We start from the raw sequence: 27,511 nt of genomic DNA on the forward strand, positions 1-27,511 counted from the left end.
TTTTCTTTCTACTAAAAGGAGGCGAGGATGAGTAGAACATGACATTTGACTCAAAGGATTTCCAGCATCTGGATCACAGATAGTTGGTCTGTTAAGTTTTGCTGATTTTGTGATATGAGCATGTAGACATTTCATGTGAACACAGCACATCTTGTACTTAAAGGCTATGGACAGCTTTGGGGGCAATTATTATTATTATTTTTATTGCATTTTACTTGTTTTGCGCCGAAAATCATTTTTTTTTAGTTAGTCTTTGTTAAACATTTTCAGCAGCTTTTCCTGTACAGCTTTCAGTTTCAGTGTATTTGCAGACAGGCAGGCTCTCCCAACATAGTGAATCCCGTCATTGAATAGCCTTTATTTTCCCTGGCGCCTCCCCCAACGGCACTGACAGGAGGGTGCGCCCCGTCCCCAGGACAGGAAACAACACGGAAGCTCAAACTTTAAAAGGGGGGCCTCCTCCCCTACCTAATCAGTGTTGTTTCCTGTCCTGGATAGTGTGGAAGCTCCTCCTGTGTGGATTTCTCAGCAGTACTAAGCGCACGGCCTGATCTCTTCCCCCTTCTTGGGGAGGGCCGTTGGACAGGGGCTCCGGGGACGCGTGGCCTCCCTTACCTGTACCTTGGCGTAAGTCCTGTTGTAAGGCAGCTCCGGGCTCTATCCTGCATGCTCTGCCTGGGAGTGCAGGATATCCTTGCGCCATTTTTGGTGGGCAGAGACTTCAGAGGGAAGGGAGTCTCGTTCTCATTGGGGGCGTTGCGTGCGTCGTGATGTCGTTGCGTAACAGCGTCATGACGTGACTGACTTCCCGCAGAAGGCTGGGAAATTTAAATGGAGACTGGATCCAGGGAACATCGACACGCGCTGTTCCCTTGACTGCAATGTCGGCTCCTTCTGACCCGGATTCCACCTGCAAGCCTCTGGATGTGGCCGCAAGCACCATCAGCCCGGTAAGCCTCCTCTCCTGACTTGGGCAGATATTGGTTATGGGTTAGGTGATGCTATTTTTTCCACCCTGGGTGCCGGGTGCTGGTGTCTTTCCCTTAGAAGTTCTGAACCCTATTCATTTTAATTTTTTGTTCAATAGAGAGAAATAGGAGCCTCCCCTTGGATACTAGCCGCTATTCATATGGGTGTCAGTCTAGAATTCAGTACCTACCCACAAGACCAATTTGTTATCAACAAACCCTTGACAAAAAAGGAGGAACAGTCATCCCTGGAGACAGAGATAACCAGCTTAATTCAGAAAGAAGCCCTGCTACCAGTTCCAGAAAGCCAGCAAAAGCAAGGTTTTTATTCTCCAGTCTTCCTCATAAAAAAAAACAGGGGGATCCTTCAGGCTTATTATAAATCTAAGGAGTCTGAGCAAGTGCCTATCTTACAAAAGGTTCAAGATGGAGACCATCAAATCGACAATAAATCTGCTTCCCCAATATTGTTACATGGCAACAATAGATTTGCAGGATACTCACTACCATGTTCCCATTCTCAAAGATGATCAAAAATATCTCAGGATAGCAGTATTTATGGGAGGTCGTCTCTGTCACTTTCAATTTCAAGCGCTCCCCTTTGGCCTGTCATCAGCTCCCAGAATGTTCACGAAGGTAGTGGCAGAAATAACCAGTTATCTTTATCTACAGGGGGCATTCTTGTCGTGCCGTACTTAGACTACTTCCTGTTAGCAGCGGAATCAGAACATCAGCTGCGGGTACATCTAGACTTTGTCCAAAAGACCTTCACGAATCTGGGATGGATCATAAATGTCAGAAAATCCATCCTCGTTCCAGCTCAGCAAAAAGTATTTTAGGGGTTCTTCTTGACTCTTGCTTAATGATGTCCTTCCTTCCAGAAGAGAAGCAGTCGTCCCTTCAACTGAAGGTAAATCCGTTTTGCTGTCTAAGATCCACTACCATCAGAAACATCATGACAATCATGGGGATTCTGATATCCTCTATCCCTGCTGTCAGATGGGCACAAAGCCACACCAGAATCCTGCAAGCCTTTCTTCTAGCATCCTGGGATGGCAGCAGAATCTCTCTGAACAAGAAAGTTTTAATTCCACTGTCCATAAAACGTTCCCTGGGTTGGTGGAGAATAAGAAAGAATCTGCAGAGAGGTGTCTTCTGGCGTCAGGAGAATCTTCTAGTGGTGGCTACAGATGCCAACAGTCGAGGCTGGGGAGGCCATGCAGGGGACCTTGTGTTTCAAGGAGTCTGGGACGACTCCATGTTAAAGGCATCATCAAACCTAAGGGAGCTCAGAGCAGTCTACAATGTTCTTCTAGGCATTCACTCAAGAACCGCTCTCAAGCATATAAAGATAATGTCGGACAATATGACAACAGTTGCTTATTTAAACCGGCAAGGAGGTACCCGGAGTAGATCTCTGGCAGCAACGTCAAAAGATATATTTCTTTTTGCAGAAAAAAATCTATCCTCCCTAACTACCGTGCATTTAAAAGGAAGTGGCAATCTGGTGGCTGACTTACTCAGCTGTCAAACTCTAAAAGAGGGAGAATGGATTTTACATGCCGAGGTCTTTTTTCAGATTACCACGATGTGGGACATTCTGGTTCTGGATTTATTCGTGGACTGGAGAAACAGGAAAGTAGAAAGATTCTGTTCCCTGTCCCCCCTAGGCGGTCCGGAGATATTGGACGCTCTATCTCACCCCTGTCCAAGGGGGCTACTGTATGCATTTCCCCCATTCAATCTGATTCCAAGAACCCTGATAAAAGTGGCGGAAGAGAGAGCACAGGTTATCATGATTGCTCCATGTTGGCCAAAAAGGGCCTGTTTCCCCTCTTGCTCAAACTGTCGCAGGGAACATCCTGGACCCTACCAGTGTTCCCAGGCCTTCTTTAACAAGGGCCAGTTCATCATCCAGGGATCTCTCAGCTGCAATTGACGGTATGGAGATTGAACGCGGAAATCTAAAAAAGAAAGGTCTCTCTGACCCTGTAATCTCTACCTTACTAAGGGTACTTTCACACTTGTGTTGCCGGAACTGCCGGAACTGCCTGCCAGATCCGGAAATCTGTATGCAAACGGATATCATTGTTAGACGGATCTGGATGCGGATCCGTCTGACAAATGCATTGAAATTCCGGATCCATCTATCTGGAAAAACGGATCCAGCATTTTTTTTTTTTTGCATTTTTAAAGGTCTGCGCATGCTTTTTTTGCGTGTTTTCCGGAACACTTGGTACCGGTATTGAGCCCCTAGGACGAAACTCAATACCGGAAAAGAATAATGCTAGTCAGAAAGTACCCTAAAGAGTAGAAAAGTCATAACCTCCAGGATCTATCTCAGAACGTGGAAAGCCTTTCTTTTGTTTTCTAGTGACAGGATTCAGCAACGTCCCTTATTCAACATACTTGTTATTTTAGATTTTCTGCAGCCAGGTTTAAACAGAGGTCTTAAGCCATCCACCCTTAAGTTCAAATCTCCGCTTTAGCAGTTTTTCTGGACGCAGATCTTTCTGATCATCCTCTAATCAGACGATTCATCAAGGGGGCAGTCAGAGTTTCCCCCAGATTGCACTCTACCGTTCCACCTTGGGACTTGAACTTAGTCTTCACAAGACTGATGGACTCTCCATTTGAACCTATTGAGGGTATTTCTCTAAAACTCCTGTCCTTAAAGACCACCTTTCTCCTGGCCATTACAACGGCAAGAAGGGTGGGAGAGATACAGGCCTTCTCTCGCTGTCCCCCATATCTTAGGATAATCTTAAGACATTGTCCATCCTTTCTACCGAATGTAGAATCCAGATTTCACTGTAGTCGGGAGATTATTTTACCATCATTCTGTCCGTCACCTTCGACAGACCTGGAGAGGCACTTTCATAACCTGGATGTAAGGCGTTGCTTGCCTACCTGAAAGTTTGGAAAGAAGATCACCTCCTCCTTCAGTTTCAGAGGCCTAACAAAGGTCAGGCGCCCAGTAAAACCACCATTGCTAGATGGATAAAGCAAGCAATTTCTCTCTGTTATGCTCAAAAGTACCAAGATCCTCTGAAGGGACTCGGGGGCCCACTCAACACGGGCTGTGTCAACCTCTTGGGCAGAAAGTGCGGCATCTTGATAGAACAGATTTGCAAAGCAGCTGCGTGGGCAAATCCCAATGACTTTCTTCAACCATTACAAATTAAATGTCATGCATAATCAGGATTTAGCCTTCGGGCGCAGAATTCTTTCTGCTGTAGTCTTACCTTAGTAAAACTCCTCTGTTATTCCTCCTGTCAGTGCCGTTGGGGGAGGCGCCGGGGAAAAGGGTTAATTACTCTTACCGGTAATTGGATTTTCCAGCCTCCCCCAACGGCACTGGGTTTTTCCCACCCTTCATAGGGTTTTTTCCTTGCATTTATAATTTCATGTTTATTCTTTTATTCCGATTGGATTAATATCATTTTTGTTCTTGCATCACTACCATGTACTTTGAAGGTAGGGGAGGAAGCCCTCCTTTTAAAGTTCGAGCTTCCGTGTTGTTTCCTGCCCTGGGGGCGGGGAGCACCCTCCTGTCAGTGCCGTTGGGGGAGGCTATTGAAAAATCAAATTACCGGTAAGAGTAATTAACCCTTTCTGGACTCATAAATACTCATTGTAGCTAAATACTTATCAAACTGATATGACTTTAGCTACAGTGAGTGTTTATGAGCTGTCAGGAGTTTAGAGATAATGGCTACAAATCCTTGTGTCAGAGCAATTCAGTGACTGTGGAGGGCCAGCCTGCCAGAAATTGAAAGCTGTACAGTGAAAACCTGCTGAAAATATTTAATAAAGACCAATCGAAAAAAATCATTTTTAGCCCAAAAAGAGTAAATGCAATAATAAAAAAAAAAAATGCGCCCAAAGGTGTCCATAGCCTTTAAAGGGGTCGTTCAGGTCCTTGGATGTAAACTTCCGGTTTGAGGGTGCCGCAGCCAGTGACCGCTGGCCGCAGCCAGTGACCTGCTCCCCTTGAATCACAACAAATGGTCATGTGATGCACGGGGGGTATATCACCGCTGCGGCCAGCGGCATAAAACTGGAAGTTTACATTCAGGGACCCCAGTGGAGGACAGAGGGCGCAGGAGTCGGGAGCAGGTAAGTAACGTTCCCTTTGCAGGTCTGCTCAGGAGGGGTGGGAGTTGAGTTGTTTTAAGACAATTAGTCACAAACTTTGTGTTTTTCATCAGTGTTATGGTTTAATGCAAAGTTGCGTGAAGATCTCCATGAGTGTAACGCGCTAGGTGGCATACTGGCAATGTGGTAGATGTCTATTTTGAGAAAATATTTGGGTGCAGGGTATAGATTATTATTATTTTTTTTTTTTTATAATTCAAATTTATATTTGTGTTTGTCAGAATCTGTTTACAGTTGTTGGAAATCCCTGGCAGCAGGATGTTATCACCTCTTCCTTTGGCCTCGTGAGCTTACACTCTAATATCACAAATGTCTGCCTGGTAATAGGTACATTAGTAGTTAAATGGTACTGTGAGTGCTGCAAAGAATTTCCCATTAATACTTGGGACTGAAATGTATGTAAGTATTTCCCCTTCGTCCTGACTAATGGTTTCTTAGAGTGCCAACCATACTAATAAAACCTGCAAGCTAGATCTGTGGTGATTGATGACTCCTGTAAACGGCCTCTGTCACCGCACTGGTAAAAATAGCTAGGCTAATGTTTTCCATGGAGATTTCTCATTTATGCGGCCTGCAGCCTGGTTCTAGATCGACACCGCTGATGCGCTGTGGAATTACTCCGCTCTTTATATTCGTCACAGTTCTACATCAGAATCAGAGTGGACTGATCGCCTCTGTCCTGTCTGCATTAATAACTATGTGTAGTCCCCTTTAAAATAAGAATAAGGGTCCATTTACACGTCTGTATGTGTTTTGCGGACCGGCACTCTCATAGAAACTGCCTTTTCTTCTCCGCAATTGCTCCTGGGCCCGGTAGCGACAGGCTACCTCTGCACCCCCCCTATAGCTACGCCCCTGACTCCGCCCCTGCCTTATGCTTAACCCCTTCCTTCCCTCAGTGCTTCTGTGCTGAGGAAAGTGCTTCTGGGCTCTCTGCTGAGGTTGCAGTACTGGTTATTAGTACAGATGGATGTGGGTGCAGTTCTGTATGGTTAGAATTGAGCTGTGTCTGTGTGTGTGTATATATATATATATATATATATATAATATATATATAATAGTCTATATATTTATATATTATTAACCCTTGGAGCTATTTGGTCTGTCTGAGCCTAGTTCCTATGACATTCTGTAGACAGAATTTCTTTACCTTATTGCTGGATACATACGTCCTATAGCATAAGCGGAATCCTGGTGCTACCACCGGATACCGCACTCCCTGTAGCTTACCCTCTTTCTGTAGGCGGAGTAGTTACATGGTAGCATACCCTCATTCCATAGGCGGTGTAATTGCACGTGCTCTGGATGCCTTGCAGCCTGTAGCATTACCCTCCATCCATAAAAAAGGCGGAGTAGTTGCACTTCCAATGGATACTGTACATTTTGTAGCATTACCCTCCTTCCTTAAAAGGCGGTGTGATTTCACTTACACTGGATGCGGTACTGGCTGTAGCATTACCTCCTTCCATAGGAGGTGTAATTTCTTCTACAATGGATACTGTGCAGCCTGTAGTATTACTCCTTCCATAAAAGGCGTAGTAACTGCACTTGCACTGGATGCTGTACTGCCTGTAGCATTACCTCCTTCCATAAAAGGCGGAGTAACTGCACTTGCACTGGATACCATGCAGCTTATAGCATTACTCTTCTTCCATAGGTGGAGTAATTGCACTTCCACTCGATGCTGTACTGCCTGTTGCATTACACTCCCTTCATAGGCGGAGTAATTGCATTTGCACTGGACACCGTACAGTCGGCGGAGTACTTGCACTTCCATTGGGTACTGTATTGCATGTATTATTACACTTCTTCCATAGACAGGGTGATAGCACTTCCATGGGGTACCGTACAGTCCGGTCCATTATTCTCTTTCAATAGGCGGAGTAGTGCCACTAACTCTGGACACGGTACAGCCAGTAGCTTTACCCTCCTCCCATGGGCGGAGTAATTCCAGTGGGTGCCGTTTGGCCGGCAGCATTATTCGTATACTGTACATTTTGCGGTATTATCCTCTTTGTACAGAGTGGTTGCTCTACCACTGGTTCCTATATGGGGCTATTGCATTACCCTCCATCATTGGGCGGGTAACTGCACTTCCGCTGGATACCAGGCAGAGTAATTGCACTAATACTGGTTGTCATCTGTCCTTTCGGATTTCCCCCTTCTATAGGTGGATTAGTTGCACCACAGTTGCATACTGTAGATCCGGTAGCATTACCCCCCTTATATTGGGGGAGTAGTTGCACAACCAGTAGTGCTTACACTCCCCGTGGACCTGATACATTGAGTCAGGTTTTCCTCTTTAGTCAGCGGAGTGATGCTCTATCGCATTTTCCTTCTTTCTTAGGTGGGACGGTAGCCGACAGGCTGTGGACTCAACACGATCGACATCCATTCTCTGTCAGTAGGTGGAACAGATGTGCTGCTTGTCAGTTTCCTTGCTTCTCAAGTGGAGGATGGCGCTAGCACCATATTCTGGGTGTTTACTGCTGTTTGGCCTCATTCTCGGGGGGAGCCTCTCCTCTGGTCCTTCTAGGAGTGGAACCTTTTCGCTAGTTGTAGCTGTGATTGTGCCTACATTTCCTTATAACAGGTGGCACTGTGCTTATGTTCTGCCATCATCAGGTGCAATAGATCCTCCAGGCCTTATATGTATGGGTTTGCTCACTTCTCGTGGGTATTAGTACAGCTTTCGGTGCATGGTATAACCTGCTGATTTCTAGGGCGCGGGCTTCGAGCCTTTATGGGTAGTGCATTGCTTCTACCTTCTACTACGGTGACAGCATCAGCATTGCCTCTGTATGGTTTTGGGTATGCACTTATTTAGTTTGCATATGTGTATTGTTTGCATGGCTCCCCTCCCCGGGTAGAGCAGTCGTACTGTCCTTGTTGTCACCCCTAGATGCTGGTTCTCTACTGAGCCGCATCAGCCTTCTCTACTTCTCCCATTTCGCAGGGGACTGTCTGCTCGGCTAGTGTTCATAACCATTGGGGGCTTGTATGCTCCCTTTCTGCTGTGGGATGCCTGCACGGGTGGTGTTGGTCCAGGTTCTCTAGCCCTGACTTGTTCGTCATAGTCCTGCTGGAGTGTTCTTCTCTTCTGGTAGTCCGGTATGGTGTGTGGGGCCTCTGCCTTCAGGCATCCCTACTTCCTCCATGAGGGGCAAGTTTTGTCACATCTGCAGTTCTTTTGCCCTTGATCTAAACATCATTCTTTTTCAGCGGAATTTGGCTTCCCTTTCTGGCTTCCGTTGAATCCTTTGGATCTTAATCTGGTGCTCAATGCTGTCCAGTCCTCTCAGTTTGAGCGTTTGCAGCAGGTGTTCCTTCGCTTCCTGTCCTGCAAAGTGGCCTTTTTGGTGGCAGTCTTTTCCATCCGTAGGGTGTCAGATCTAGCGGCTCTTGCCTGTCGGTCGCCCTTCATCCTCAGCGGACATCTGGTTTGGATTCGCATCTATCTGTTTCAGACGTCCTCTTTCCGACAGACAGATTCATTATTCGTCATTCCGGAGGGACCGAGACGAGGGCTGGCTGTCTCCAAAGTTTCCATTTCCCGATAGATTTGTTTGGCTATTGCGGAAGCATACCGCATCAGTGGACGAGCTCCACCCTTCCGGGTTACTGCTCATTTTGCTCGGGCAATGGTTGGGCAGTACATTATGGCGCTTCAGCCCTTCAGGGGTGCAGGGCGGCTGCCTGGTCGTCTGGGCACCCTTTTCCAAGTTTTACAGAGTGCACACCTTTGCATATTCTGTCACTTCTCTGGGGCGTAGAGTTTTGCAGAAAGCGGTCCTTGGATTGGCAGGATGGCTTCTTCGTTTATGACCTACACCGGGGACTGCTCTGGAACGTCCCAAGGTCAAGACTGTGTCCCCCAATGATACGGATGAGAAAACTAGATTTTTGTACTTGCCGTAAAATGTCTTTCTCTTCCGTTCATTGAGGGACACAGCTCCCACCCTGTATGTACATTACTGGTTCTCCTAGATGGGTCCTACTGGTTCTTCAGGATGACCCATCTTCTGTTTTCTTCCTTTTTAGTATTGGCTGTTGGCTTCTCCTGACAGCTCCTACTGCTTTTGTACAAACTGATTAGCTCATTGTCTGAAGGAGGGATATAGCTAAGAGGCGGAGCTAACACTTTTTTTTTTGCTTAGTGTCGCCTCCTAGTGGCAATAGCTATAACCAAGGTCAAGACTGTGTCCCCCAATGAACGGAAGAGAAACAGATTTTACGGTAAGTACAAAAATCTAGTTTTTGGGGCTTTATTCTTAGTTATATGTGGGGGTTTATTTGTACATAATTTTTATCTTCATTACTTAAAAAATATATACCTGCAAAAATGTCAACAGAAAAAGGAAAATATAGTCTTTTTTTTTAATTATTTTTTTTAAAACCTATTTTCATTTTTATAATAGCCAAATTAAAACTAAAGTACTTGTTTTCTCTCTTTTCCGTATTGGTTGTTTTGATACAGGAGATATATAGTTTGATCGCCGCGGGTGGGGCTTGAAGCTGTGGTGGCATATTTTTATTTTTTTATTTCTTTATTTAGCCTTCTTTATTTTACACTCTGTGCCCCCCCCCCCCCCCAATAAGGTCATACAAGTCATTTAACATTACATTTTTATTTTATTGCTGATTTTTCCTGTAACTGGGGATGACATGCATGGGGTGAATAAAGAGGGTCCACCACCCATCTTCTCTTTTTGCAGTGCTACCTCATTTTATTGGGACTAGCAGCAGTTAAAGGGGGAACACAGCCCCTAAACATTATAGCAAGGATGTTCAGCCTCACTGCTGAGCTGATCTTGGTTTCCAGCAGCTTGTGCAGTTAACCAGCCCACAGTGATCCAATGATCGTCAGGATCAGAGAAGGAAGTTGCATTAGTTGATCTGTATACATGGCGCTTATTGAGTGATACAAGGATGGTTAAAAAGAAAAGGCCCTGCTTTCTCTATGGGGGAACCCACCTGCCATTGACAGAGGTCTCCCCGATCCTGCACATGCATGATTAGTTTGCCATCTCTGCAGGGATGTCCTTGCAAAAATAAATGCAGACCTTCCGGTTGAATATAGTCAACAGGTGGTCCGCAAGTGGTTAATGGAAATACACGCATATCTGGGCTCACAAGCACTCATTCTAACTGGGGCAAATATCGTAGATCATCATATTGATGACCTATCCATAAAAGGAACACCTATCTCAGCCAATCAAAGCAAAGTTTGCCAAGATCTGACTTTTGACCGAATTATTTTTTTTTGCAATAATTGTGCACATAAAAGATGCATCAGTACTGCACCACTACTGCAGGTTGTGAACAGGTTCCATTTAGACTGAGTGTTTCTCATTAGTTTATACTTTTCGTGTACATTCCTGTATTTTTATATGCTTGTTTTTATGCCCTACATCTTAGTGTAACAGGATGATGGCTGCATTAGTGCTAATGATTATAATAATGGGGTATTAGCTACTGGACTGGGCAGTCAGATTACAGATGGTTGTGAAAATGTAATAAGAGTCTGTGAAATAATTTAATACTTATCCGCTGACAAATGAGAGACTATTAGAACTGCAGGTTCAGCCTGGGGAATCTTACTTTTTCAGTTTTGTAATTTTTTTACCTTATTAATATTTTTTAATAGCATGGAAAGGAAAAGGTATAACACATACAGTGGCTGCATCAAGTATGAGGGTAACTCCACGATGGGAGTTTTTAATTTATTTTGGATTATTTTTAATTGTAGAAGATTTGTGAATAGTGTTATAAAAATCCATGTTAACGTTTGGAAAACAGTTTTATTATACTAAAGTAAAAACAAATGGGCGATATATAAAGGGGTTATTCAAGACTATTAAATGCCCCCCATATGCCCTGGTCCCTCACAATGAATATACTTACGTGGCTCCCCTCGCCGCTCCTGGTCCCCGCACCGCCGCTGCTGCTTCTCCCCGTGCGCGAATGAAAAAATCTGGTGTCGGGAGCGGGGGTGCAGCCAATAACAGGCGGGGACGAGGATGAGCCTCCCTAGCGTCACCGGCGATGCCAGGAAGTATAGTCATTGTGAGGGTCCCGGGCATATGGGGGACATTTAATAGTCTTGGATAACCCCTTTAATGGAGAGGGGTGGAGGTTTCCTAGAACATGGACATGACCTAAGGTGCAATATTTTGTGCCACAAATCTGACTTAAAATTTTGTCTCAAACTAAGTCAGCCAATGCTTGGTATTAAGTTAGACAAAAGTGTTTATCCCACCACCAGATTTATCATCCATCATGAGCCCTTAATAAAGCCCTTGATAAATCTGGTGCAGATCTAGACAGTCTGTCTAAATGTATACCATCTATAGGATTAGAAGTATTCCCCCTTGATTTCATTGATGATTTGGAGCTATCCAGTGGTCATATGACAAGGCCAGAACATAAGCAAGGAGTGTTGGACATGAGGGCAGAGGAGTAGACCAACTGCAAACACTGGGCCTGTAACTGTAAAGCGTACCTGAGTTTTATAAATTTTGCATAATGGCTGTTCTTCTTTGTACAATCATAACAGTGAAGGAATAGTTCTTTTTTGGGCTCTTTGTCTCTTTCAGACATATTATTATCTATTTCAGCTGCACAGCTAGATGCATTTCACTCAGAAGCAGGGGGTAATCCCCACTGTACTGCCGGGAGGTTATTTCCCTTACTTCCCACTATATTTTCAGCTCCGGAGCTCAAAGAACAGATAAAGAGGGGGAAATCACATTTAGACACACAGGAGGCTCCTGTAATCTCCAAATGCTGTGTAGAAGCAGTTGTTTTATCAGGCAGAGGATCTCAGCTAGCTCTGACACACCCCCACTTCCTGTCAGCAGTTTTCTGAGTTTGTTACCAGGGACATATCCTACCTTACAACAAGCAGTGGATTGAAAATGAGATGGAAGTTAGACCTCCAATGGCCATGACTTTATTTTTTTTTGGTGGATGCAGGCATATTTTTTAAATGAAGCGATTTAGAAATTTGCTAGTTACACCGTTCTCTATCAAGTGAAATGAAATTGTGTGAAAATACAGTCACTCTTTAAGTATTAATACCTCACCTATATATAGTATATTACAGTGAAACCTCTTTGAAATGTCAACCCAAAATTGCATTGAAATATTGAAAATTGGTCTTCTAGAGGGAAGGCCTTAGTGAAGTAGGTGGCCAGTTTACGTGATATATGGTGGAAATATTGTCTGGATAAGAAAGTGGCCTTTTAGAGATATATACATTTTAACTGCAAGAATTATACTTCTATGGCAAGGAAGGGAGACCTAGTCCTGTGGGTATTTCCTTGCTCGTGGTGCCGTTAAGTCTTCCGCTCTCCTTATTTATCTTCCAATTCCCTCTGTGCATATAGTAATGCGTTGTTTAAAGGCATATTTCTCTTTATTTATACAGAGCAAAGGAAAGAAACCTTTATTTGTGCAGCTCATCTTGGATAACATGTGGAGCCTTTACGATGCTGTGATGAAAAGGTCAGTGAAGCCCCAGAGCTATAGGTCTCTGTGTATATGTGTCTATGCGCTCTGCTTATACCACTGCTACGTATTGTTTTGTTTCCCAGGGAGAATGAGAAAATTGACAAAATAATTTCTTCCTTGGGATTGAAGCTCAGTGCTCGAGAATCCCGGCAATCGGACCCAAAGGTTCACGTGAATGCAATTTGTAGCCAGTGGCTTCCCATATCACAGGCTGTGCTCAGTATCCTTTTCATAGTAACCGTGTGATCAGATCAATGGTAACGGGTTTTCCCATTTTTTATAGGAACCTGTATACACTAGATCAGGGGTCGGCAGGTGGCACGCAGACCGCGTTCTGCTGGCACTCCAGCTGTGGCCAAATGACAGCAAGACTTTTCAGTCTTGTCGCCATTTTTTTATATGCCCTGTCGCCGCCCTATACATTGAATGAAAAAACATTCAGAAGGGCCTCCAAAGAGGAACAATAGCAGAGAGTGGGACTACGCTACTGGCCGCCTGCTACCTTGCTGCTGCGTTTCTCCTCCTCCTCAGGATTGCAACACATTAAGAAAAGTATGTTAATGGATGGGGGTGGGGGCTGGATGGTGAGTTTGGGAGGAAGGGGTCACAGGCACTATGACCAGATTGAGGGTGGGGGGAGGATGGAGGAAAGAGCACTGTGACCAGTTTGGGGGCTGAGGGGGGAGCAGGCTGAGCCTGAACGTGATGGATGGGTGGATAGGGGAGGCTGGTTATTAAGGGAAACTAGCTTTCTGACTACTTTGGTGGATCGGGGGAAGGAGTTGTAATCCTGAAAATGATTTCATCACTGAGGGGATGGTCAACAAGCTCTCTGACTACATTAGGGGGTGTAGTGGGGAGGGAGTCGCAATGTGATTAGTCTGTGTCTGGGGGGGGGGGGGGGAGATCTAGGTGTGATTTGTGCAGCTCTAATTGTTATTATTGTGGGTTATTTGGGCACCAGTGTATGTCGGACAGTGGTGCGGGAGGGCAGCCCTCAGTGAAAATGAGTGAGGGCTGCTTTCCCCAACCGTCAGTATGTTTATGGTTGGTGGTAAGGGGTCCCCTATATGTATCGGTCCCTTAGGCGTATTCAGATGAGCAGTCACAAGCTTTAATATCCATATATTTGCCTGAAAACTATTTTTCGAAAAAGTTGGAAGCCTCAAGTCAGGCACTGTTTTTCGGCATTTTTAGGACATAGCTTGTAAATATCTGATTTATTTCTCATATTTGTGTTATATGACTTTCCTGTATAAATGGAAACAGCAGCTCTCACCTGCTCCTCTGCTGGATGAGCCCGGATACCACACCTGGAAGCAGTAATCTTATAGCAAAAAAAGAGGAGGAAAATCCAGCAGGAAAAGATTCTTTATTCACGGTCAAATCCTCATATACAGGACAATTTGTCAACGCGTTTCAGACCATATATCCATTGCGGTCCTTCCTCATGACATGTAAAACCTTCAAATGACTGCAACTTATAGGTTCCCCACTCAGCTGGCCGTGCAATCAGTCGCAATCACCGCCCGGAAAAACATACACCGTGCAATCAGTAACAGCAGTCACCATCTGAGAAGTTACAAATCCTACAAAACTAGCCATCATAAAACAGTGAAAAAACGCTAATAATAAGAAAAACATACAAATGATCTCCATAAAATGCACGTACAAATAGCAAGTCATAAATCCCCTTAATATTGTAATATAAGATCGTGCCTTTTGTTTAAGCCAATGGGTTGACGGGAGTCTAACTGAAATATCCAGAAAGCTTCCCATAATTTTCTTCGATGGTCCCCCCCCCCTCTAACAGGTGTCCTAACTCTCTCCATGCCCTGTACCACTAAACTGGATGTATCTCCTCCGTGAACTATCGCAAAATGTAGACTGGCAGCAGATAGATTGCGGCTTTTATAGTGAGGAATGTCAGAGATGTGCTTGCGGATTCTAGGCTTGATCTCATTGGTGGTACACCCAACATGTTATCAAATACACCGCAAATTTAGTATTACAGTTTAAATAAGACTGAATACTATATTCATTATTATTTGCGATGGATTTAAATTGTTTGCTGACCTTAGTTTGTTCACAACAAATGCATTTGCTGTGTCCTCATTTGTAGCTGCCCTTAAGCCAGGTTTGTTTGGGGCTATTTGGATTTTTATCCTGAAACAAGCTAGGGATTACTATACTCCCTATGGTGGGAGCTCTCCGTGTTGCAGGTTATCCCACTGGGAACTATGTCCATCCACTGTCTGTCACAGGCCAGTAAGGGAAAGTATTTTTTGATAATTCTACAAATATCTGAAAACTCCTCACCAAGGGGATCACCGTTAGTTTGCGATGGGAGGAATTGTTATGATAGCCTGAAGATTTTACTGGGGGGGGGGAGACTAAAGATTTTCTATCCATGGCTAAGACCAAGGATACATGCTTGTGTGAACAAGATCTACACAGGAGTCTATTAGTTATACTGGTAGCTTCATGAGTAAATGACGCTATGCCTGAACAGTTGCAGCGAGCCCTGATTAGCGCTCTCTTTGGAATGTTATGTATTGTATGAGGCGGGTGGCAAGAAGATGCATGTAATATAGTATTGCCAGCTAACTCCTTTCTGTAAGAAGCTGTCAGGACCCGGGAAGTGGCAACATCCCCCCCGCAGGCACAAATCAAGAAAAAAAAAACTCATGACCGTCATACTGTAGGCTAAATGAAATGGAATCCAGACATGAGTTTATATAATTAGAGAACAGTGGTATGGTCGCCACATCCCCAGACCATACAAACAGCAGGTCATCGATGTAGCGACCATACCACTGTAATTGATCACAAAAAAAGGGTGGGTGTCGATGAGGAGAAAGTGTCCCTCCCACCATGCCGTAAGTATATTTGCAATGGAGGGAGAGGACTTGGCCACCATCGACACCCCAGACACCTGCAGAAGAAAATAGTGATCAAACATGAAATAATTGTGCCCGAGGAGGAAATCAACCACAATCCCCATATATTCCTGCGATTCATCCGAGTAATCGCCATATCTGTAGCGACTGTAATGCCAGATCACGATGAATGTTGGTGTAAAGTGACACCACGTCCGCAGTAACCCATGTATAATTATTTCTCCAATGAAAGGCAGAGAAGGCTTGTAAAACAGACCTAGTATCCTTAAGAAAGCCAGGGATAAATGGAATTAATGGTTGAAGGAGCGTATCAATCCACTCCGACAATCACTCTGAACAAGAGCCTATCCCTGCTACAATCGGCCTAAGCGGCGGAGTGCATGGAAAATGGGTATGACTGGATGCTGAACATGTATTCCAGCTCTTTCTGATTTAAAAAGCCCGATTCCAGGCCCATTGTCAATAATTTAAACATTTCAGCTTGAAAAGGGAGGAGGGGATTGCCCTTCAGGTGCTTGTACGTATTGGTGTCATTCAGCATCTCCAAAATCTGGCCCTTATAAACGCCACTATACAATATGACCACCGCTCCTCCCTTGTCAGCTTCTTTTATGATCAAATGATCCCTATTTTTAACGAGGACCTTTCATCCGGAAAAAAATTCTGAACTAAGTGTCATGATCTGTACAGCGGCACCCAGGGATCTCACTGCACTTACTATTATCCCTGGGCGCCGCTCCGTTCTCCTGCTATGCCCTCCGGTATGTTCGGGGACTTGGTTATAGTAGGAGGAGACTGCCCTTGTTCTCCTGGGCGTCTCCTTCTCCTAGGCTGCAGCGCTGGCCAATCGCAGCGCAGAGCTCACAGCCTGGGAGAAAAAAACCTCCCAGGCTGTGAGCTCTGCACTGCGATTGGCCAGCGCTACAGCCTGGGAGAAGGAGACGCCCACAGGACAAGGGCAGACTCCTCCCACTATAACTAAGTCTCCACCTACTATAACCAAGTCCCCGAACATACCGGAGGGCATAGCAGGAGAACGCAGCGGCGCCCAGGGATAATAGTAAGTGCAGTGAGATCCCTGGGCGCCGCTGTACAGATCATGACACTTAGTTCAGATTTTTTTGCCAAATGAAAGGTCCTCTTTAAGACCTTGTAAAGCTTTGCGCTCATCATAGGTTAAATTCATAAGCCTGGAACCACTGATGTCATGTCTATCACTTGATTTTATTATACAATGAGCATAAATCCATTTCGACAAGCTCTTGATAGCGGTCTAAGGCGAGAGACCTGGATTGTATAGGGTAAAAATCCCTGTTGTATGTCTTAAATGTATGTGAAATATTAATAGATCCTTGGTCATCTCTCCTAGTTCGCATCCCTTGCAAGGAGTTAGAATGAACCATTTGTTCATGGAGGAGATACATCCAGTTTAGTGGTCAACCCATTGGCTTAAAGGGAACCTGTCACCAAAAAATCGCCTATTAAGCTGTTAAGAGTACCTTATAGTGCTACATAGTTGTGTCCTATAGCACTTTTTCGTCCTTTTCCTGCATTTATCGTCACTGAGAAATCGATGTTTTAATCAGCCGCTGCCCCGTCTTTCAAGTCAGGCTTGAAGTCAAGGGGGCAGCGGCCTAGGCGTCTCCAATCCTGCTTTTCCGGCCTCTCGCCGCCTTGATTGACACGCCGCATCTCAGTGCCGGGACCGCGCTCTCAGCCCGCATGCGCAGTAAAGGGCTGCTGTAGCGCAATCCCGGGCCCAGGCTCGTACACTCAGCCGGCTTCAGTCTCACTACTGCGCATGCGCCCGCCAGCCTTACATACTCGCACTCTATATGCGCAGGAAGAGAAGATGCCGGGCGCGGGCGCGAGTATGTAAGGCTGGCGGGCGCATGTGCAGTAGTGAGACTGAAGCCGGCTGAGTGTACGAGCCGGAGCCGGGATCGCGCTACAGCAGCCCTTTACTGCGCATGCGGGCTGAGAGCGCGGTCCCGGCACTGAGATGCGGCATGTCAATCAAGGCGGCGAGAGGCTGGAAAAGCAGGATTGGAGACGCAACTATGTAGCACTATAAGGTACTCTTAACAGCTTAATAGGCGATTTTTTTGGTGACAGGTTACCTTTAAACAAAAGGCACGATCTTATATTACAATATTAAGGGGATTTATGACTTGCTATTTGTACGTGCATTTTATTGAGATCGTTTGTATGTTTTTCTTATTATTAGGGTTTTTTCACTATTTTATGATGGCTAGTTTTGTAGGATTTGTAACTTCTCAGATGGTGACAGCTGTTACTGATTGCACTTTCTATGTTTTTCCGGGCGGTGCGTGCGACTGATTGCACGGCCAGCTGAGTGGGGAACCTATAAGTTGCAGTCATTTGAAGGTTTTACCTGTCATGAGGAAGGACCACAATTGATATTTGGTCTGAAACGCGTTGTCAAACTGTCCTGTATAAAAAGATTTTACCGTGAATAAAGAATCTTTTCCTGCTGTGATTTGGAGCTGGATTTTCCTCCTCTTTTTTGCTATATGACTTTCCTGTACAGCACGGCACATTGAGCACTTTTTTATTGGCACAAAAATGGTTGCCGACCCCTGCACTAGATCTATGAATGGCAGCAAACAGGTGTCTGTAGCGCAGTCACGGTGTTGCTCCTGTAGGGAAACACTGAGGTTGTGTGAATGCTGTGGAGCCTCATCAGAAGTGTCTTACTTTCCTGTGACCTGTTATTGCACCCATGTTATATTCCCCTAGCCAACCTCTTTCTAATATGAAATAATATGAAAGCAGGGACAGTGCATCACGTAGTTGATATATACTGAAGCCCCGGCCTCTGTAGGATTGACTTGAAAGGGGTTGTGTCCCTTCAGCTAGTGGCATTTATCATGTAGAGAAAGTTTAAGGGGTTGTCTCATTATAGACAATGGGGGTATATCGCTAGGATATGCTCCCATTGTCTTATAGGTGCAGGTCCCACCGCTGGGACCCGCACCTATATCGAGAAAAAAAGCCCCGCAAGGTGGTGGCTGGACCAAGCCGGCTCCCCTTAGAAGTGATTGGGAGTACACCGCGCATGACTGGCCACCGCTCCCATTCACTTCTGTGGGCTTGGCGGAAATAGCCGAGCCAGCGCTCGCCTATTTTCGCCGGCCCCATAGAAAATGAATGGAGGGCGGCTGCGCATGCGCAATGCGCCCTCCTTCACTTTTGGGGCTCCGTTCTTGATATAGGTGCGGGTCCCAGTGGTGGGACCCGCACCTAAAAGACAATGGGGGCATATCCTAGCAATATGCCCCCATTGTCTGTCATGGGACAACCCCTTTAATACAAGCCACGTACTAATGTATTGTGATTATCCATATTGCTTCCTTTGCTGGCTGGATTGATTTTTCCATCACATTATACACTGCTTGTTTCCATGGTTACGACCACTGTGCAATCCATCATCGGTGCCTGTGCTTGCACACTATAGGAAAAAGTGCTGGCCTCTATGGTAGCTGGGACTGTGGGAGCTCACATAGGCTGGTGCTTTTTCCTATAGTGTGCAAGCACGACCACCACTGATGGATTGCAGGGTGGTTGTAACCATGGAAACCAGCAGTGTATAACGGGATGGAAAAATGAATCCAGCCAGCAAAGAAGGCAATATGGACAATCACAATACATTAGGAAGTGTCTTGTATTAGTTTTCTCTATGTGATGAATGCCACTTGCTGAAGTGAGACAGCCCCTTTAATAATGGCAGTGCTTTGCTGCCCAGAGCACATTAGGCAGGTCTGCACTGTACTGTGCCTGTATAACCTCTATGGTGCAGCCAGCGTGTGCCAGCTACAAGTGAGTGCATCAATTCAACTGGAATAACTTGGCTGTGGTACCGACTAACAAAGGTTAGACATATTTTCTCTATATTTGGCAGAGTGCATTTTCCGCACTTATCTAAAAAATGAATGATAGAAGTCTGTGATAACAGCTGGTGTTATTAAAATATGAATTTGCTGCCACAAAATCTTAGCACCTTGCCAATCCACAGTCTGGATGTAGCTACAGCTACTGCCAGACCGTTTCCGTAATTAAACGGTTACTTTCTTTGGTTTGTTTCTTTTTTTCTTTTACCATTTTTTGTTAGCTGTCCGTTTTGTGTGTGCCCTGATAACTATGCCCCTATGAACATATGGACACGCAGCCAATGCTCCAGGAAAGTGGTGTGTGGCACAAATGACCTGCTCCAGTTCTAATTCAGTTTTGTGACCTAAACAACACAACTCTTGTACTACATTTATTATTGAACGCCTGAGGAGATGGAGGTTGACCACTACTCTAGCTGAAGATATCGGAGGAATCTCAGATCTTTGACGTTTAGGGTTATCCAACCCATATAATGCCCCCCCCCCCAAAAAAAAAACAATCCCCGGGCACCTCATATAGGTTATACTTACCCCACTCCCCGCTCCTGATCCCTGCCTGGCCCCACCTAGATTTCCCGTTCGTGCGGATCAAAACATCCAGCGAGGTGGGGGTGGTGTTTGATCAGCCAATAGCAGGCAGCAACGGGAACAGGCCTCCCTACCGTCACCAGCGATGTTAGGGAGGCTCGTTCCTGTCACTGCCTGCTATTTGCTGCAGCAGCGGTCGTGCAGGCATCAGTAGCAACGCGGGTGCCGGGGAGCTGGGTAAGTATAACCTGTATAAGGTGCCTGTGCATTTTGGGCTGGTATTATAGGGGTTGGATAACCCCTTTAGTTATTTTGTTGGGTCATTGTAAACCCTGGTGATATGGTTGCCTGTATTTACCATGTTATGTAGACAGCATGGGTCCTTTAAAGGGACACCAGGGCTACCCTGTGATAGCTTTTATTATATAGAGACTAGTGTTGAGTGAACTTGTGGTTTAAGTTCGGCATCTAAAGTTCGGGTTATCGAAGAATCGCGTTATGGATTCCGCTACCACGGACCATAACGGAATTTAGAATCCATAACACGATTCTTCTATAACCCGAACTTTAGACGCCGAACTTAAAACACAAGTTTGCTCAACACTAATAGAGACTTAAAGGCCATGGACACTTTAACATGGGAAAAATTAAGACAAATACAAAAGTACCAAATATCATCGTTATCTTACCCCTTTTCATTGTCCACCTCACACCTGTTCCAGTGGCTGCAAAGGGAAAAAAATAATGCATAGCCATACTAAACCTAATATTGTAAGTCCTTAGCCCATGTTTTACAAGGACCCCAACTATAAAACTTTAAATGTTTACCCCTATTAATATAGAATACCAATGGAAAAAAGGGGCCCGAATGAGTGTTCAAAATTTTAAAATAAAAAAAAATCACAGATGCTATGTAACGATGACAACTATATGGGAAAAGCCCCACGCACTCTGTATATAACAAACGTATAGCAAAATATATCTTTATTAAAGTTGATAAAAAACAAATAAACACAAAAATAAGTTGGCAATGACGGACACAAACACTAGGAGAATGCTAAACCAAACAAGGGGGTCAGATATTAATAGCATCAAAGAGTAATAATAGAAGCAGGATTGGCTGTATATGCATAGTCAACCCATATGGTTCACCCACCTAAGCATAAAAAGTATCTCTATTTAGCGTATTAAAATACAGACCCGGTAGGTGGCACCTCCAGAAAACCCTGACGTGTTTCGCGTCAGCTTCCTCCTCCCCCTGAGGAACCTGACCCGAAACACATGTCGGGGTTTTCTGGGGGTGCCGCCAACCGGGTCTGTATTTTAATACGCTAAATGGAGATACTTTTTATGCTTAGGTGGGTGAACCATATGGGTTGACTATGCATATACAGCCAATCCTGCTTATATTATTACTCCTTGATGTTATTATCTGACCCCCTTGTTTGGTTTGGCATTCCCATATTAATATAGGTCAGCTTGTTAGATAATAGACTAGTTCTAGCCAATTGTTTTAATCTGTTCTTAAAGGGTTTGTCCCATGATTAATGTAAAAATTGAAAATGTAATCTCCCTTTCTAACAAAGCTAGAAGCAGCCCTTCCTGTACCTCACATGGAACCAGCGATCCCCCGATTCATTGCTCCGATTACTTTGCTAGATTTATTTTAAAGGGGTAGTCTGGTTTCAGATTTTGATAACCTATCCTCAGGATATAGGTCATCATTGTCAGATTGTCGGGGGTCCAACTCCAGGCACCCCACAGATCATCTGCTTGAAGATAACGCAGTGCTTGCTAGTTTTTGGGGGGATTTTGATGATATTTTGGTGTTCACTACGCTAAAAATTACATTATGTCCTTATTCTGCCAGTCAATATGATTATGACAATACCAAGTTTTTATTTTGTTTGACTAAAAATAAAAACCTTTAAAAAATAAAAATTTTGTATCTCCATTAAATGACAGCCATACCTTTTTTTTTAATATTTTTCTTTACATCTATATTTTTTTTAATCTCGTGCGAACTGTAGTTTTTATCAGTACCATTTTTAGGGTATGTATGACTTTTTGATCACTGTTTTTAAATTTGTTTGAGGGGCATAAGGGTTTAAAAAATGGCGAATCATGTATTTACTTTTTTTTCTGTTATGGTGTGCACCACGCAGGAAGAATATTTTTATATGTCAAATTGGGAAAGGGGTGTGATTTGAATTTTTAATTGTAAAGTATATGGTTGGAAAAGAGTACCTAGACTATGGGGGAGGGGGGGGGGATAGGGGATGGTAGAGTATTTGGCAAAATAATTTAGGGAGGCCCTATGGATATTACAGCTAGAGACAAAATTTCCAGGAGGACTAAAGAACCAATGTTCCCCATTTTTATTAAGAATATTTTCCCATTTTATGTTTCGGGATAATGAAATTTTTCACCCCTATAATAGAAGGGTAATGGGTGGCCACTGCTTTTGGGCTACTTTCACACTAGCGTTTTTGCTGGATCCGGCAGATATCAGCAAAAACGCTTCCGTTACTGATGATACAACCATCGTCCTCCGTTATGAACGGATCCGGTTGTATTATCTTTAATATACCCAAGACGGATCCGTCATGAACTCCATTGAAAGTCAATGGGGGACAGATCCGTTTTCTGTTGTGTAAGAGAAAACTGATCCGTCCCTATTGACTTGCATTGTGGTCCGTTTTGCTCCGCATCTCATGATGGAAAGAAAACCACAGCATGCTGCGGTTTGCTCTCCGGTATGGGAGCGCTCAGTTACGTTTTGTCCCCATTGATAATGAATGGGGACAAAATGAAAGTGTTTTTCTCCGGTATTGAGATCCTATGACGGATCTCAATACCGGAAAATAGAAACGCTAGTGTGAAAGTAGCCTTATAATCTGTGTTCACATATGCAGTTTCAGCCATGAGTGATGTGAATCTCATCGGCCGAAATGCGTAGCTTTTTCTCACTTGGTGTGCGGTTTCATTGTTTCAGGAAGATTTAAGTAAATATTGGATTTTATATAAAGCAATTTGGGATAATACATACTTGACATTTGAGATTACATCAATAACATAGATCTTTGCCATAAATGGCAATTTTAAAGAATAAGTAGGGGGGAGTCTACTGTGTTCAAAATACAGATCTGACTTAATCTGTCTATGGAGCTGATTGAAATCTTCAAAGCAGTTTTTTCAATTTTCTGCCAAGCATCTAAGGAAATCCCTCTTGGCTCAGAGAGCTATTTATCAAAATGATAGCTTGTGTGTTTCTTGATTTAAAAGAGGGAATAAAGGATTATAAAATTTGGACATAAGCTTTTTGATATTGCTCATTTTTACGCATATTTTGTATTGTTTCCTCTGAGCCAACCACCTTTCATAATTTCCTTGGCTCACTCTCTACAGATTTTCTAAATTGGAGGAATTGATTATTATTTTTTTCTTAATAGAACATGTTGTCAGGAAATCTTTACATGCAAAATTGTCATAATTGTATGTATATAGTTTAATAATACTTTATTTTTGCCTGCTCAAAAACCCATGTAACACTCAAATTTCCGCAGTGAGTATTGTCAAAGAGTAGAGAAAAGGATAAATCATCCTCTACGATCAAAAACTTGCTCACCACTTCCCAAACTTTTTGTGCTAAAGAAAACATGACTGAGGCCCCATGCAAATGATGCAGACTGCACACAGTGTGCTAACTGCCCTATTGAAATGAATGGTTTTTGAGAAAAAAATTTAAACTTACTGTAAAATATATAACCTCTAGTCCACCATCACTTAATTTCAAATGGAAACAACTATATTCAGGATCCTGGTGAATTAAAATAGCTAGTGGTTCAATTATTAAAGGGGTTGTCCAGGTTCAGAGCTGAACCCAGACATATCCCCGTTTTTCACCCAGGCAGGCCATGTGATATGAGCATTGGAGCATTTCATGCTCCAATGCTCTCCCTTGCCCTGCGCTGTATTGAGCAGGGGAGGGGCTGTTTGTTTATTTTTTTTTTACACTGCTAGGCGGAGGCTTTTGCCTAGCAGTGTTCCCGGTGACGTCACCGGCACTGATGGGCGGGCTTTAGCGCTGCCCTAGCCATTTTACAGGTTAGGGCAGGACTAAAGCCCATCCAAGCCTCCACCTAGTTTTACCCATGGAGGGCTTGGTACGTCAACAGATCTCCAAAAAAAGCCTTTGCCCTCCGCGATTTAGTGCAGGTCAAAGGAGAGCATCGGAGCATGGAATGCTCCAACGCTCATATCATGGGGTCAATGGAGATATGTCTGGGTTCAGCTCTGATCCTGGACAACGCCTTTAACTGGAGATTGGGACACCCCTTTAAGAACTGATGACCAGACCCAACCACAGCCACCCCAGCCAAAGGGCATTTATATAGAATCCTAATCCATAAAAATGAGATCTAAACCAAACAGTACCTCAAAATAAACCCCAATTCAACCCAGTCATTTAGACCCCAGCCAAGCGTAGTTGCTACATACTGAGAAGCACCTTTTGTAAAATAGCAGCCGGTGACTTCACAGGCATAAACCCAGACTGGTTCTCGTGAATCAAGCCGCCTATCGCCTTGCTCAACTGTGTGGCCAGAATCTTAGCTAGAATTTTTGCATGAACATTTATCAATGATGTAGGTCTGTAAGAATTGGTTAGAATCTATACTTTGGTACTATGAAGTTTTGGACACTTTCCCATTTTCCACACCCTTATCTCCATTGTACAACCTCCCCTCTGCTGCTATTTCTACCACGGAGATGGCAGCAGAGAGAGCGGACATAGCCAGGAGCAGTCTGCTGGTGGATCTAAATTAAAAGCAGGACTATAGCCAGCACAGAGAAGTTGCACGGACGCTAAAAAAACAAGATGGTTGGACATTTTTAATAATTAGAAAGCAAATAAAAAATGAAAAAATTCAGTGCCGTGACCATAGTTTTTAATGTACTTGCATATATAGGTGCCATTACATCATAGATCAAGATCAAAAGAGAAACAGTTTGGCCTCTGTTGCAGATTCCATCAAAAAGACCAGACAAAAAAGTTCTGCATGCAGGACGGACACTGAACAAGACTGTATTGTAGTCAGTGTAGAAAAAACGGGATGAGTGTCCGAATGTGGAAGGGCAAAGAAAAATTTCTACTTGGCTTTAAGGCCGACTTCAGTGGCGCATGGCGGTGTAGTCCGCACGCTGAATCACCATTTTTTTTATTTTGTCAGGCATTAGTTCTGATCTTAGTCTCTCTAAGAGATCATGTTCTTTCAAGCGGCTCAAGAATCTGTATAAGAAACTTCCTCTTTATGTGAGCACCGGATCCAGCAGTGACACTTCTTGCGCTGCATATCCAGTCACCTTTGAGTAGTCATGCACCAAAGCCAGGATGGAAGAACTGTGGATAGTGGAGCTTAAACCCATCCTACCATATTGCATCAGTCAAAAGCAGTATTTACCTCTGTCAATAAAATATACTGTATTTATATTAATGTTATCATTATTAAAGGGAACCTGTCAAATTTGGTATTTGACCTGCAGGCAGCATGTTATAGAGCAGGAGGAGCTGAGCAGATTGATATATAGTTTTGTGGGAAAAGTCATCATAACTTGTATTTTATTCATTTATATTCCTTGAAGTCAAGGAGGCGGTCCTATCAGTGATTGACAGGCTTCCCACTGATAGGACCGCCTCCTTGACTTCAGAGCCTAGAGTAAGCATATCATTATAAATTACAAGTTTTACTGAATCTTTTCCTACAGAACTATACATCAGTCTGCTCAGCTCTTTCTGCTGCATGAAGCTTACCGTTGCACTTTAATGGTGACATAATTTTTCCTTGGCTGATATGGATGCACACTGGTTGTCTATGGTTAATCTATGGTTATTCATCTATATTGTCAGACATGACTTTTGATTATTGCTTTAACTGTATCTGTAAGACATGGTGTGCAAAAAGCTTCCCAGTCCTCTCGATATCTCCGCGGAGAGAGTAGAGAAGCTACTGTGCGGGAGCTCCCGACTGTTCGATTCACTGCCTCCCGAAACTCAACAGCTCAAAGAAGGTGAGTGCTAATTTCTATCCCTTTCTCTTGAACCTATTAAAAACTGTTTTTTAGTTGTTTTTTTTTATACCATCGGACTCTTGTTTCTTGTATTCATGATTTAGCCTTTTTGTAGTCAGTTGGTGTTTTTTTTACTGGATTTGTAATACAAAAATTATGTAGGGGATGGAAAACCCCAATTAATTAGGATTTAGGATATGTACGTATAATTTTTTCAGTTTTTTTGTAGGAACTTAAAGGGTTTCTCCTATCCTTTGCAATTGTGGTGGGGGGAGCCAACACCCCAGATCCCTGCTGATTACCTGAGCCCTGCAGCAGAACTACACTGCTCTGTAGAGGATCGAGCTGCTCACATTCACTTTAATGGAAACAGCGCTTCAATAACAGTGTCCACTGTACAACGGATGGAACTGTGTAGTTCTGGCACCGGAGCTACTGCAGAACAGTTGGTCATCAGTAGGATCCCTGCCAATCAGACAGTGCTTGCCTGTTCTAAGAATAGGTCATCTATTTTAAAGTCCTGGACAACCCCTTTAAATGGTCACTCACTTTTTTACACAGCTTAAATTGACCGTACAGATGAATATAATACCTTGTAGTGGCAGGTTTACACAGCTTGATTATTGGGGAGGTTTTAGAATGTACCTACAAACACTTGTTAACGACGATCTGCCTGTGTAAAGGTGCAGCCGATCACCCGATGAGCGAAACGCCGTTCGTGCACGCTACTAAATTACCAGAAAAAAGCAGCTGTATGAGGCCGAGCAATTGCATCAACCAACGCTCGTCCTCATACTGTGTAGGTGATCACTGCATGTCCATGCAGTGCTTCACCCCGACTGAAGAACTTTTCCTTCCCAGTAATCGGCTGCTCCACGGAGCGTGTAAACCCGCCTTAATACTGTACATCTTCTTAACATTCTCCGTCCCAAGATAGACTGACAACCCACTCCTCCTCTCTCAGTAGTCCTCTTTGGGCAGCTAATCTGATCCTTTAGTGAGCGAACAGCCCGTCTCCATCTAAGAAAAATGAATTATTTTTTTTGGGGGGGGGAAGGAACAAAAGGAATTACTAGTGAAAAAGGTATTTTCTCTGCAAAGTTTTATATTTACAAGATCCCTTATAATTCACCATTTTTATCTATACTTACTTGTGTGAAAAGTTAGCGACCATATAAGTAAAAGCATGAGCAGATTTATCATACCTTTATTCCCGAATTTGGGCTTAAAGTTGCAAAATAGGGCTTTTGCAACTTTGTGCAGTCACTTGCGCAAAAAAATTGTGACCTTTTTGAATTTTTTTCACCACTCAATCAAGTTCTGCAGTATGGGTGGGAAAGGTTTGGTGTGGTTAGCTATGAGATTATTTTTTTTTTGAAGTCGCAATCTTACTCCAGCAGGAAGAAAACTGGAGCAGCCTTTCTAGACAAAAGTGTTAGGTTTAAGGTCCCTTGCACACAACCGT

At 43.9% G+C, this 27,511-nt stretch overlaps 1 protein-coding gene across 1 annotated transcript in view; it reads left to right on the forward strand.

Annotated features, from left to right (window-relative positions):
* The window catches only part of EFL1 (elongation factor like GTPase 1), a 287,352-nt gene that overhangs the window by 26,977 nt on the left and 232,864 nt on the right, over positions 1 to 27,511 (forward strand). Inside the window, exons 9-11 of the mRNA XM_040414072.1 lie at positions 12,556 to 12,632; positions 12,722 to 12,858; positions 25,924 to 26,046. Coding sequence (XP_040270006.1) covers positions 12,556 to 12,632; positions 12,722 to 12,858; positions 25,924 to 26,046 — 337 coding nt within the window. The remainder of the gene's footprint in view (positions 1 to 12,555; positions 12,633 to 12,721; positions 12,859 to 25,923; positions 26,047 to 27,511) is intronic.

The sequence above is a fragment of the Bufo bufo genome, chromosome 1 (assembly GCF_905171765.1).
Source record: "Bufo bufo chromosome 1, aBufBuf1.1, whole genome shotgun sequence".
In the NCBI taxonomy this organism is placed as follows: domain Eukaryota; kingdom Metazoa; phylum Chordata; class Amphibia; order Anura; family Bufonidae; genus Bufo; species Bufo bufo.